This window comes from Sceloporus occidentalis, unplaced genomic scaffold (assembly GCF_023333645.1).
Source record: "Sceloporus occidentalis isolate IW3139 unplaced genomic scaffold, rSceOcc1.0.p SCAF_84, whole genome shotgun sequence".
In the NCBI taxonomy this organism is placed as follows: domain Eukaryota; kingdom Metazoa; phylum Chordata; class Lepidosauria; order Squamata; family Phrynosomatidae; genus Sceloporus; species Sceloporus occidentalis.
The window spans coordinates 3,352,422-3,366,343 of NW_028317064.1; the positions used below are offsets into that span (position 1 = coordinate 3,352,422).

The 13,922-nt window shown below is 38.7% G+C and overlaps 1 protein-coding gene across 1 annotated transcript; it reads right to left on the reverse strand.

Moving 5' to 3' along the window:
* Positions 1 to 244: 244 nt before the first annotated feature.
* LOC149285109 (nicotinamide N-methyltransferase-like) lies at positions 245 to 3,801 on the reverse strand. The gene is made up of 3 exons (XM_089495802.1): positions 3,657 to 3,801; positions 2,538 to 2,760; positions 245 to 674 (listed from the first exon to the last, which is right to left on the reverse strand). Exons 1-3 carry the CDS (start codon positions 3,799 to 3,801, stop codon positions 245 to 247), a joined length of 798 nt encoding a protein of 265 aa, XP_089351928.1.
* Positions 3,802 to 13,922: the final 10,121 nt, after the last annotated feature.

Here is a 13,922-nt window from a genome sequence, read left to right on the forward strand (position 1 = left end):
ATTGCCATAAAGTATCAGCTCAGCTTGATGATTTGTTAGGAAAGTCAAAATATAACACCACTGACAACAACAGCCTCCTTTAGGTATCCAGATAAAGGAGGTTTATTGGAACAAGATGAAATAAAACAAGTTTTTATCAATAACCTACATTACTGTATACAGGTCTGGGGCGAAAGGAGAAAATTCATAATTTTTCTATGGGAATTTCCCTTTAACAGAGTGTACTTTGACACATTTAGATTAATTAACTCTCCTTCTGTTTGAGCGCTATGAGAAACACAGCGTTTTTATGATCATCAAAATCAGTTAATGTTTTCCTAACTTTTGTTTCATAAGATTCTATAGTATAGCCTTCACTTTTTAGGGCTATTTTGAGAAATTCCTCGTCATAACTTAAACTTGCATATTTGTGCTCCCCGATCTTATAATATGACATATTAATAGCTGCAAGCAATATCAGACGGCCGCCTAGTTTTAGTAAAGAAGAGATTTTTCTCAGATTGCTCATATACTCATTTTTATCTTTGCTGGTCACTTCCAGTAAATATCCACTTATGACACAGTCTGCTTTAGGTAACACTAATGGGTCGGTAGGGTTATCTTTGGACAGATCACACTTTACAATACGATTCATTTTCCTTTTCAGCATCGTTTCTTTTTCTTGCCACCAACCACTGGAAAGAAAAACAAAAACAAAAAACATTTTTGGACTACCATAAAACACAGATCTATTTGGTAGTTGTTAGGTTTCAAAGGCAGATACTCTTAGAATGTTCATTAAAGCAGATTAACCCCTTCAATCCCAGGGGTTTTTGGTACCTCAAAGCCCGGAGCAATTTTGCCATTTTTGCGCTATGTCGGTTCAGAGATGATTATCTTTTCCTGTGAGTAGTGTACCTATGTAAACTATATATTGTTTTTTCAAGGAGAGATAGAGCTTTCTTTTGATACCATAGTTGGATGATTAGCTGAAAATTTAGAATGAGAAATTTAGTAAAAACTAGAGAAAATTAGAAAAAAAAATGATTTTTTTTTTAATTTTCCCTCTGAATCCTCCGAAAATTAGGTAAAGTGATGGAAAATCCCCTCCAAGTTTATCAATTCAGGTGTCCTGATTTCAGAAATAGGGGAGGTGGGGGGTTTTTTTGTATTTTTTATATTTTATTTTTTTTACACAAAAATGGTTAGAGGTCCTCTTAGGGACCTCCTGAACATGCCAGTGATGTCACAATGGCATCACAGCTCACATTATTATTTTATTATTATTATTTATATTATTATTTTAAAGATTTTTTTACTATTATTTTTTAAATGAATAAACTTTTTTTTCTGCTTTTCTGTTTCAGGACGGGAGGGGGAGTGAGAGTCATGGTTTCTCACTCCCCTCCCCGCGATCCCCCTGCACCGATCACACTGTGATCTCTATGCAGGTCCTCACAGACGTGCATAGAGATCGCAGCGTCTGTGCCTCATCGGAGGACAGGATATCCCCTGCAGGGTTACGTCAGCAGTTTGAAATGAAACAGCTTTCCGGCTTTCATGCCGGAAGCTGTTACATCAGATCGGATAGCAGAAAGCCGGCGATGCCGGTTTCTGCTGTCAGTGGTGTCAAACGACAGCCTGATCTCCCGTGCAGCGGCAGGGATGTGTCCCTGCCGCTGCAAGAAGGGCTGGATGTACCGGGACGTCCATAGGGGTTTCTTAATAGGCGTTTTTTGGACGTCCCGGTACGTCTATAGGGGATTAAAGGGGTTAAACGGGAAGTCCATTGTGTCTGGTACATTCAATGGCTACTTAGGTTGTAGTCGCACATGACCCTCAAAACCTATTAGCCTAGGCCAGTATACACGGCCAAATGCCTCTTCACTATTCGTCATAGTTCAGAGTTCTGACCCTCTGAGTTTATAATGGCTAGAATGAGTTTAACATTTTAGCTTTGATAAGAACTCAACGATTGGTGCATTCACGCTCTCATTCACACTTTCTCATACTCTAATTCACTTTCTCTCACGTTCTCTCTGAATCTCTCCTTACCTTCAACGACCGTTTTTGGGTCCGTCTCCGTGCCACAAAGCTTCGCTTCTCATCTTGCATCTTCTTGTTCTTTTGTCTTCAGCCGCTTCTCCATGGACAAAGAGGAAACTTCTGCCATTGTGGAGAAGTTCGGCCAAGGTCACGTCTCATTGTCCACAGAGAAGTGGACGAAGAACAAAGACTTTTTGGAGCAGCAGTACGGAGACAAGGACATGGAAGCAGTCAGCAGAAGAGGTAAGGAGACATTCAGAGAGTGTGAGAGAATGAGAGAGAGTGTGAAACAGCATGAGAGAGTGAATAAGGGTGAGTGACAATGAATTTAGTTTCTGAATGTAGAAAGTCCTGCGATTTTTGTCCGAAACAAAAAGGCAGAAAACAGAATTTGTAAGAAAGGTAACATTTACATTGTAATAGATAGGAAAGGATTAGATCACAGTCTGCATAAGAATAATAGTGTATATATATGTATATATATGTGTGTGTAAAAATATAAAAAAGTCTACCTTTTTCCTTCCAGGTCTGTTACAAACTTTGATGCATGAGACCAGTCATAGGCTTCATCATGACCTTTCATCCATTTCTCCAGTTCAGAGATGCAGAGATTGTTGAATTCTAATACAGTGATTTCTTTGAAGAACTCACAAATTGGAAGGAGATGACAAATAACTGGGCCAATAGTGATGTCAATCAACATGTCCCCTTTAATGAGACCTGCCATAGATGGAGCTAAAGCATTAACAAATTCCTTGCATTAAGACTTAACATGAGAAGTCTGGTCCATTCCAAACCATAGAGACCTTGATCTGGAATCCAGAAAACATGTCTAAAGAACATACACTAACTAAAGAAACCTGAAATAAACACATTGCATATGAGCATAGAAGCAAAAAAATATATATACCAATGACAATTTAACCCTTGCAAACACATGAACTGTAATGGTCTGTGCCTGAACTGGTGATGACGGAGTGTTCTCTGGTACTTAATTCTCACGTAGCGTGTAGCCGTGAATAGCCAGCCTCTAGCTTTTCCCTGGTGTGCCAGATGGCTAGTCCAGGCTTGGTTGTGTTATCAGTCACTTCTATTGGGATGGCTTGTTATCAAATCATATACTTCTTCTTTATTCTGCATAACGATATTCTTGTGTCACAGCGTCCTGTGATAAATGTTATATATTGTTCCATACATGGTAGGATTAGGAAATGAAAACAGTGCATGGGGCTGTGATTAGATTATACATTCACTAATAGTGTATGGGCATTGGAGCAGTTAGTGATTTTTTTTATTACGTGTTGACTGTGATTTCGGCTTAAAGAGATCATTGAAACGAGCCTCAGTCGATGCCTTAAAAATAAGTCCTTCTTGAATCAATTGCAAAATACATTTTTGTTGAAAATCAAACATATTTCCTGGACGGCAGCACCACATTAATGAATTTTATATATGAAATAATCCAGGCAGTTCTCATTCTTAAACAATATAATGTACAATTTCACTAGTATTTATAAGTCAAGACATTTTTTATTAAATTTGGTCTCCTAGAAAATCAATTTCTATGACATTTTCAAGAATATTAAACTAAAAACTAAACATGGGTTAATTTATTAAAAAAAACAACCCACCTGAGACTTTATACAAATATTCCATGGGGTCGAGGATCATATCCTCTAGAAGTGCTTCATCTATGTTTGGAGAACAGTATATATCAAGAAGATGTATTGGATCAAACTCGTGGACATGATAATATTTAGAAGGGGTTGAAGCCATCGTTCCTTGGAGCCCAAGTGGGTTTAGTTTTGTTAGAAATAGAATATTGGTAGATCAGTTACTACTGAAATATATATGGAGGGTAGAAGTTTAAATAAACACTGAATATGTTATTCATTTATTAAATTTTTGTGATGGATCCTATTGTAAGCCTTTGAGCAGGATATCCTCTAAAACATGATGTCAAATCCTTGCTTTTTTAATCTTTATTTGTTGTATTTTTGCATGATGTTGGTCATAGCTCAGTTATGTGCTAGGTTATGATGAGTAAATAATAAGTAAGCAAATATTTTTTTATGTGTTTTTAGTCATAAGGCTTAACATTAAATTAAAAATTTAAACACACTTCAATATGTGCTCGACTTTAATTTTTTTTTGTTGTTGTGTGAGATGTGATCCCCTAAACATAAGAAAATCAGGGGAATGGGGGTTTAATTTATGGAGCAATTAACCAATAGTTATATTACAGAATAATTTCATATATTGCTGCCTCATTCCACTGATTCCAAATAATTGGGTTACAAGCAAATAAGATATTTTATATATATATTATAGATTCCCCATTTTTTTATCTAAGCATTATATAAAAGTGTATTATTATTATTATCACCATTACTCTCTGAAGTGTTACTCTCAAGTGTTTTCTAAACAAAATATAGATTCATTAAAAAAGCATGCCTGGGAATTTAGTTTATATACATATACTTTATGGAGTTGATGCAAAGGTGTTTGGGGGTTCTGAAATTCCCACAGACTCCTTGAACAACAATCAGCATTGATGCCTCTAAGACAATTATTGTCCTATTTTTTAATTTTTTTTTTTTATTATTATTTCAATACCATACCATATTAAGTAAAATTTTAAATAATTAAAGATCAAATCACCTTCTTACAATGACAACATACAGCAGGACAATGTGCTTTGTTGATTCTTTTTCTCTTAATACGCCCCCATTATCAAATATATATAAAAAAAAATTGGGGGGCTCTTTTCAAGTGATCCTAACCTGCCAAGCTCCTTATATGTGTTGTGACATTCATGTAGGATTGGTGGTGGAAGGGAGGTATGTTTCCCCTAGATTCCTTTCCTATGTGAAGTAACACCAGAGTCTTCCACCTGCTAGGTGATTAATTAAGTGAATGAGAGGGCGGATATAAAAGGGAAGCCAGGAGGGCAGGTAGACACAGAAAGCTTGTCTGCGGGAGAGACAGGTGAGTAAAGGTTGCTGGACATATTATGCAGAGAGAAGCTCTCCAGCTGGTAGTGAGGGACATCCCTTGTATAGTAAGTGCCGGACAGGCAAGGTTTTTCTTTTGTTGCTGTGTTGTTATATTTTTTGTCTTTGCAACCTTTCCAGTAAGCCTGACCCTGTGTCAGATTGCACAAACCTACTGCTGTTTGCCTGGTGTGAATGAAGACGGGCTCTTGTCCCTTGACCTCAGTGAGGGGCGATCCCAGACCTACCTCACAGTGTCAATATTTTTATATAAGATATAAGCACAGGGCTAAACTGGTTATTAAGTCTCTGGTTTTTAAGGCATGAAAAATCTGTTGTCACCAAGGGGTTAATATTTGCAAAAAAAAAAAAGTATTATTTATTAAGGGTTTTTTTTCTTTGTCACAACCGTTATGAGATTCTCAACAGTTTTCTTGAACTTGTCATATAAGATTACATCATGATATTTACTTGTAGAACAGGATGTCATATCCTATTTGTGTTTTTTTGTTTTGTGTATTTTTACGTTTCAACTCTAATCCAAGAGGAAGATGTCTTAAAGTATGTTAACCCTCCATATTGGGAGTTCATAGGGGTGATATCTGGAAACTTAGTGAATATTTAAAAACAAGTATAGATTTAGGTGGATTTTGATGTCATTATGTATAAACATGTGTCTCCTTCCTTGGATTGATGAGCCAAGTGGTTCTAATCTGCGATCAAATTGTATGTTCTTATTTAGAAAAATATATCAAAACCAAGGCATACTTTTTACAGGTTGATGTAAAAAGCTTTTTATTAATATCACTAGTTGCCACCAGCATCTGTGATTACCTTATACAGATACCGTGTGAACAGTTTCAATGTATATGGCAAATTCAATAGACTCTAGAAGCCCTTGTGGCTGCCTCAGGCAGTTGCCCCAAATCTTCAAAATTGCATTATAAAATGGCATGGACTTTACCTGCTACCCACTAGGGTAAGGTATTTACAATGCCATTAAAACGCATTTAGAGAGGCACAGACCTTTCCACTCCCTTCCCATCACCCCTGTCATATGTGATGCAAGGGGTAGTAATTAAAAAATAAATAAATAATAAAAAAAAAAAAATAGAAATTAACCCCCTAGTAAAGACGAATGTTTTTTACCATGCAAGTAAAATCTGTGGGCGCTTATGTTTTTCGGACCCGTGCTATGATAAACCACAAAGTGGTGATCCCTCTGCCTCCTTGCACTGGTCTCGACTTGTTCATAAAGGACCGGCTATTTGTGATGAGTTTATGGTCAGCCTGTTATGTATGTGTATTAATACATATAATGTGGTGTTCCTATGGGCTTTTATACTACTATCTCGATGTCTCCCCTACTTATAAATATATAAAACAGAAAGAGAGAGGGATCTAAACTAGCTTGTAACAATGAATTATATTTTTGATTGTTTATGGGCATTATGACAGCAACAACAACAAAAAATTGAAAGTTTTTGTACAGCTTCGTATCACTGTCGAGAGTGAAGCTTTAACTCTGTAGACAGTAATAATCTGCCAAGTAAAGTCAGTTCCATACCCATGACCAGGGCCGGACTGGGAATGAAAAGCAGCCCTGGAAACATTTGGAGACCAGCCCCATATATTGTATCTCGCGGTCGTGCTCTTATACCCACACGCACCCCTTATACTTACCCGAGTCACACTATTTGCCATTCAAATAGCTATAACTCATTCTTTAATATCACAATATTATTAAAATCCCAGAAACCAAATGTTAAAAGGCCCAAATAAGTACCTGGGGAACAGACAGAATCTTAACGTCTCAGGGTCCATGTGTAAGGGATACAGATGACATCAGTGCTATGCAGATTGTAAAGCAATATAACCTTATGTAAAGGGTTTAGGAGGACATCAGTACTCTAAAAACGATAAATCATTCAACATGGGAAGCCTGAATACACATTATAGTGTGGAACCTTTTTCAAAGTTTTATTAATTTACATAATTTACTAAAAATAATGTGCCTTAAAACTGTAATAATGTGGAAACTCTTACAGGTAATGAAAAATATTTATAATAATAATTATAAATAAATACAAAATGTAAACTGTTTAGCTACACAGTAGCTTATATTAAGCAATTCTTATAAACTTTGGTAAAAAGTGCAAAATGTTTTTATCTTATTGTGCAAAAAGCCCTTACAGGGCAAAACACAGAAAACCACTAAATGTGGCATAGAATTAAAGTACTATGCAAACAAACAGTGAAAACATTGAGTATTGAGATACAAAAAACATTTTAAATAACCAATAATCCTTGCAGCAAGCTACTCTTGGAAGCTAGAACATCAATTATGGTATCATTGTTCAGGCCCATCAATATGTCTTTTTCTATTGACATCAGCATAAAGGCCTCCAAATGCTGTTGGGATAGGGAGTTGCGGAGTCTGTTCAGGATGTATTTAAGTTTTGAGAAAGACCTCTCACATGCCACCTGAGAAGAGGATAGTGTCAAAATTAACTTGTAGGCATTAAAAAGGGAACTGTATGCAAGGCTGTATAAGTTGAAACGTAGAAGTACATGATAGCAGCATGTGATGCAGTTCTTGCAAGTCTTGCACTTCCCAGTGTTATGCTGAACACCTGAATGTCCTTCCCCAGAGATCAGATGGATGGCTTCTTCATCTTCTTCATAGGTCACATTATACTCTTCATCAAGAGACATTTTTAGCCTATTCCACTTTGATGCAAAATCAAGCAGTTCAGTTTGCAGTTTTTCTTTAGATGCTGCAGAATCAAATCTTGAGAGTAGTTAAACCATTGTGGGGAATGTGCTTTAAAATGTCCTCAAAATGTTTAGGGTCCAAACATACCAAATCTGCAAACAGATGGCCATGGGTAGTAAACCAGCTCTGCAGACTGTTGATAATCTTGTCCAGTGTTATATTATACACGTCCACCCTGAATTTGTCACACTCTGATATGATTGGCTCATCATCTGCACATTCACCTGCCATCTTCTTCTTTCGGCGTACCCTTCCAGGTATTGGTAAATCTTCCTCAATCACAAACTCACAGCCTGCTTTCTCTAACTTCTCATTTCCCCACAAAATGAAATTCTTTGTTGCACTCATAATGCTTTGAAAGTCCCGTTCATGGTCTCTTAAGGTGTCTATTGTCTCTGTCACCATTCGATATGCCTGAAGAACATCCAGACCCTGGGTTTGCAGGTAAAGAGACAAGGGAGAGGTATGTTTGAAAACAAATAGGTACATTTGGGCTGTGATTAAAGTTTGAAACTTTCTCAGTGACTCTAGGAATGTCCCAGCCTTGTACCTTGTTTCTGCATTAAAAACATGAGATGTTCAGATTTCAGCCATGGCCTGAATGAGTTCCACATACATTGCTTGGCTTTGGTCATTAAATGAACCAAACACTTTGGTCAGTGCTGCATCCTTGGCCCACCACCTTGTTTCTCCAATAACAGACAGAGATCTAAATCGCTCTTCATGAGACTGCTCTCTCCAAACAGTCATGCGGAGGTAAGATTCACGAATGAACACAGCGCAAGAATTTAGAAGTCCAAATAACGATACTGCCTGTATAGAAATCTTGGTGACATCCATTATGACTAAATTAAGTACGTGTGCATAGCACCATACATGAATTTGGCCAGGTGCTTTGCTGGTTAACCATGTAGTAAACCCATTGTATTGCCCTTGCATATTTGAAGCTCCGTGGATTTGCATTGTGATTGCTCTTGTCCTTGGGTTCTTAATCTGTGGGGTATAGCCTCATATATAGTAACTATAAATTGTTTTATGCAAACTCATGCTGCCTTAGCCTAAATTTTGGACCTGATTAAAACACAGGAGACCAGGGTCATAAGATTTTTCACAAGGGAAGTGTGTCACCAAAAAGGTTGAGAACCTCTGCTCTAGTCTATTCTAGGCAATGCTAGATTATTGTTCATCAGATAACACAATAAAACTTGAAATGGGTTCGATTTATGAACTATGAGCTATTCAAGCCGCACTGGTAAAACATACACATGAATCACATTAGTCAGAAAATCATGGGAAAAAAACAAGCAAGGGAAAGAGCACCTTTAACTAACTCAAAAACACTAACGTCGTTCACTCACTTTTTTGTTAGTCTGTGAATACATATGCTACTACTACTGATTTTTACTCATTAGCATTATTAGACATACTGGAATCAAAACATTTGATACTGCAAACATGTTTAGATAAAAAAGTTCAATTTTATTTAGTGGAACAAAACAGTGTTTCATTATTCTTCACAATATTCTTGTAAGAAATTTTTGGCTATTAATACCACAACTGTTCTAGCATATACATTATTATTATTTTTTTTTAAATGCACACAGTTCATGGTGCAAAGTGGTCTGCCAGTATGTTTATGTAAAAGGTCCTCTCTTAACCCCTTCGTGACAAAGGCTGATTTTACTTTTTGTACCCTTCCTGACAATGGCCTTTTTAACATTTCTGCGCTGCTTGTGTTTAGCTGTAATTTTCTTCTTTCCCTTTTACTGAACCCACACACATTAGATATTGTTTTTTTCAGGACAAGAAGGGCTTTCTTTAGATGACATTGTGTTGATTGTATCATATTATTTACTACTACAAAAAGTATAAAATATGGTGAAAAATTTAGAAAAAAATGACTGTTTCTAACTTTTAGTTGAAAAATCTTTTACTCATCTATAAAAGGTAATGAAAAAACCTGCTAAATGGATTCTACTATTTGTCCTGAGTTTAGAAATACCCAATGTTTTTATGTTTTTTTGCTTTTTTCTACCCATTATGGGGCAATAAGTACAGGTAACGTTTTGCTATTTCAAAGCCATTTTTTCCAAATCTGGTAATTCTTCCCCCCATGTGCCATTTAGGGTATCTTTGAACCCGGCCAATGCAATTTACCCCATCAAATCATATATTTTTGAAAACTAGACAGCCCAGGGTATTCCAAATGCTAGTATTTTAACTCTTTCCATGCACCATATCTACCACCAGTTTTTGTCAAACTTTGTGGTAGTCATTTTTTTGCATTTGTTTTGTCACACACATTTTACTTCAGGTATGAATTAAAAGGTTCTCGTTTATGTCACTATCACTAAACACCCCAATATGTGTTCAGCAACATCTCCTGAGTACAGCGATACCTCACATGAATGATTTTGCCTGGCTGTTTGGGGGCAAAAGGGCCACATTTGGGGCATGCGCATTTTTCAATGTTGAACTTTGGCATTTGGGGATCCACTGCCCATGCCCTATTTGGTACATCTTTGAGTCGGGCCATTTCAGTGTGCCCAATAAACCCATATATTTTTGAAAACTAGACACCCCAGGGTATTTCAAATGCTAGTATTTTAACTCTTTCCATGCACCATATCTACCACCAGTCTTTGTCAAACTTTGTGGTAGTCATTTTTTTGCATTTGTTTTGTCACACACATTTTACTTCAGGTATGAATTAAAAAGTTCTCGTATATGTCACTATCACAAAACACCCCAATATGTGTTCAGCAACATCTCCTGAGTACAGCGATACCTCACATGAATGATTTTGCCTGGCCGTTTGGGGGCAAAAGGGCCACATTTGGGGCATGCGCATTTTTCAATGTTGAACTTTGGCATTTGGGGATCCACTGCCCATGCCCTATTTGGTACATCTTTGAGCCGGGCCATTTCAGTGTGCCCAACAAAACCATATATTTTTCAAAACTAGACACCACAGGGTATTTTAAATGCTGGTATTTTAACTCTTTGCATGCACACATTTTACCACCAGCATGTTTTCAAAGTTTGCAGTAGTATTTTTGTGTGTGTATTTTTCCCACACACACCTACTTTATGTATGAATTTACAGCTCCTGGTATATGCCGCTGTCACACGACACCCCATAATGTGTTCAGCAACATCTCCTGAGTGCAGTGATATCCCACATGCATGGGTTTGTCATTTTTGTGGGAACTAAAAGGCCACATTTGGTACGTGTGCATTTTTCGAATTGGAAATTAGGTGTGTGGCCATCCTTCCCCCGGTGTTAATTGGGACGTTGTTGAACCTGGCCAATTCAATTTACCCCATCAAATCATACCTTTTTTAAAAGTAGACACCCCACGGGCATTTAATATGCCAGTATTTTAACTCTTTCCATGCGAGAATTGTTTTAAGCTAATATGCTAATTTTAGGACTTGCTCACAAAAATATATTTTATATATATATATATATATATATATTTTTTTTTTTGTCTTTTTAAAAAAAAAATTTTAACATTTTTTTTCAACTTGGAGGGTCCCCTGATAGTGACATCAGTGGGAAATGATTTTTACATTTTACTAGTTTTTTACTATTTTTTTTCTAATTATTATTAATTTTATTTTATTTTTTAATTTATTTTTACTAATCACACTGTGATTAGAAAGCTGGGTTCCATTGACTTGCATGGTGAATGCAGTACCTGTATTCAACCTGCAAGTGGAGCCAAAGTTCTCTAGATGGTCTGGACCATCTAGCCAACTTTTAAAATTTGTTGGTTCCTGTTACAGGGCAGCGGCCATCTTGCTTGATGGCGAAGATCATCGGCAGCTGCGAAAGGTAAGTGTTTGGTGTCGCTGGATGCCTCCTGATCGAGGCATTCCAGCGACACCATTTAAGTTTAGGAGGCGATCGTCGATCGCCTCCTAAACGCTTTTAAAACGGGCGTCCGCCGCCATACATATGGCGGATGTTGACGCCCCGTGGAGGGGCCAGAGATGGCCCCTTCGTTCCGATCGCGGCGTTGCTGAATGCCTCGAGGTCGAGGCATTCAGCAAAGTTTTTTGGGTGCAGAAAGCGAAAACAGATCGCTTTCTGCACCCGTTTAAAGACGTGCCGGTCCTGGCACGTCAATTGTCGTAAAGCACATGCTTTTCCGTGTCGTGCCAGGACCGGCAATTGTCGTTAAGGGGTTAAGGGGGAAGGACTGTGAAACCAACAGGAATAACGAAATTAGTCCTTACAACTAAATTGGGTTTCACTCTGAAGATCCCAACCACCATTCAAGTTTCTGTGATTAATCCTTTGTGATAAAATATGCAGATTAAAATAAGAGTAAATAACACAATGCCTTTACTTTTCCTCTCACTCATTTCTGGGCCTAGAAAGTTTTTTCCTCTGAAGTGATTACAAATTCAGGAGGGCGTTTTATCTCTGGATAAGTAAACATTAAATAAATCCATTTATTTCTACAGTAAGTACAGTGCACACCGACACCCAGACAGCCTCTGCCACACTGAAGCATAAAAGATGTATGTTCTACACTGCTTTGCCATTAACTCCCCCTGTCATTAATCCCCTTATGTATTAATTACTGTCTTCCCCTCACAACACAACCTTGGGTATTGCCCCCTTTGTGCATTTATTACCCCCACCATTGATTTATGTGATACCCTAGCTAACCCCCTCCCTTGATGCCCCTAACACTTTTGTGAAGCACACTTGTCTATTATTGATGCCCCCCACTGCCATGTGTATTACCCCCCAGCCACCCCCTCCGTTTGTATTATTTAATTTTAAAATTTAATGAAGGCAAACCCCCCCTCCCTTGAATATGGGTCTGCTTTCCCCTTTAACCCATAACTATATTTTGGTAATACTACCGGTACTTACATTTTTGTGGGTTTTTTTTTGTCCTGCTCTCTTGATCTCCTTGACGACGTGACAATCCTTCTGTGAGGAACACTTACTTCTGTGAGGCTGAGCCCGCCCCCTTGGTTGTCACCGCACCGCGCCGCCCAATGGCCGTGCCGCAGCTCTTCGACCCTCCCCACAACACGTTCCACACAGCCGCCGTGCTGCTGCAGCGTAAGACAGCTGCTGAGCGGCTGCAAGCAAAATTCAAAGCGGCCACTTCGCGGCCGTCACGCAATGCGCCGCCCAATGGCCTTCGTCCCACCCCTTTTGTGGGGTGGGACGAAGAGCAGCGGCAAGGCCATTGGTGTGCACACCAGCCATTTTCATTTCATTAATAGCCGGTGGAGGCGGACTGGCGGCCGCGCAATGGCTGCTTTGAAGCTTCCTCGCAGCCGCTTAGCGGCTGTCCTACGAATTTACAACACTTACGGCCGCACGATCAGGCGGAGCGGCCCTCGGACCACCCGGCCCACCGGGAAATTTCCCGGTATCCCGGTGGGCCAGTCCGGCCCTGCCCATGACCTCTGAACGGCACAGGGGCCCTGAAGAGTTTGTAGGCTGCAAACGAAGCCCTGGTGGTTTTCCTTGTTTGACTTGATACTAATGTAGATCATCATCATCTTTAATGAAGACACGGTCTCTGGAAGTTTCCCGGTGGGCAGGCCGGTACGTGGGCCGGCTGACCAACGAATTTCATTAGCGATTAGTTGAATTGATTTTATCGATTATAAGATGAGGGTTTTTCTCACGGTTTTTCTTACAGCAGTTACTACTTACAGTCCCTCCCTGCAGTCACTCTGTCGATTGGCCCCTTCCCTTTTCATATAGCGTCCACACAGCTCAGCAACTTATCTAACGGTAAGTATAAAATTAATATTTGGGCTGCTGAAAGTTAGGGGAGGTGGGGGTTAAATTAGGGGCAGTTATGGTTAATGGGGTGTTTAGGGTTAATTTAAGGGCAGGTATGGTTAATGTGGTCTTAAGGGTTAATTTAGGGGCAGTTATGGTTGATGGGGTCTTTAGGGTTAATTTAATGCTGATGACTGAGAGTTAATTTGATTAACTCTCAGTTAATTATGGTTAACTTAAGGTGCATTTAGAGGTAAAGGGGGGCAAACTAAGGGGAATCTAAATCCTGGGGGGCATGAAGATTAATCCTGTATTTATTTATAAAAGTATTGTGTCAGTGTGCTGTGAACCAGTCTGTGAATCT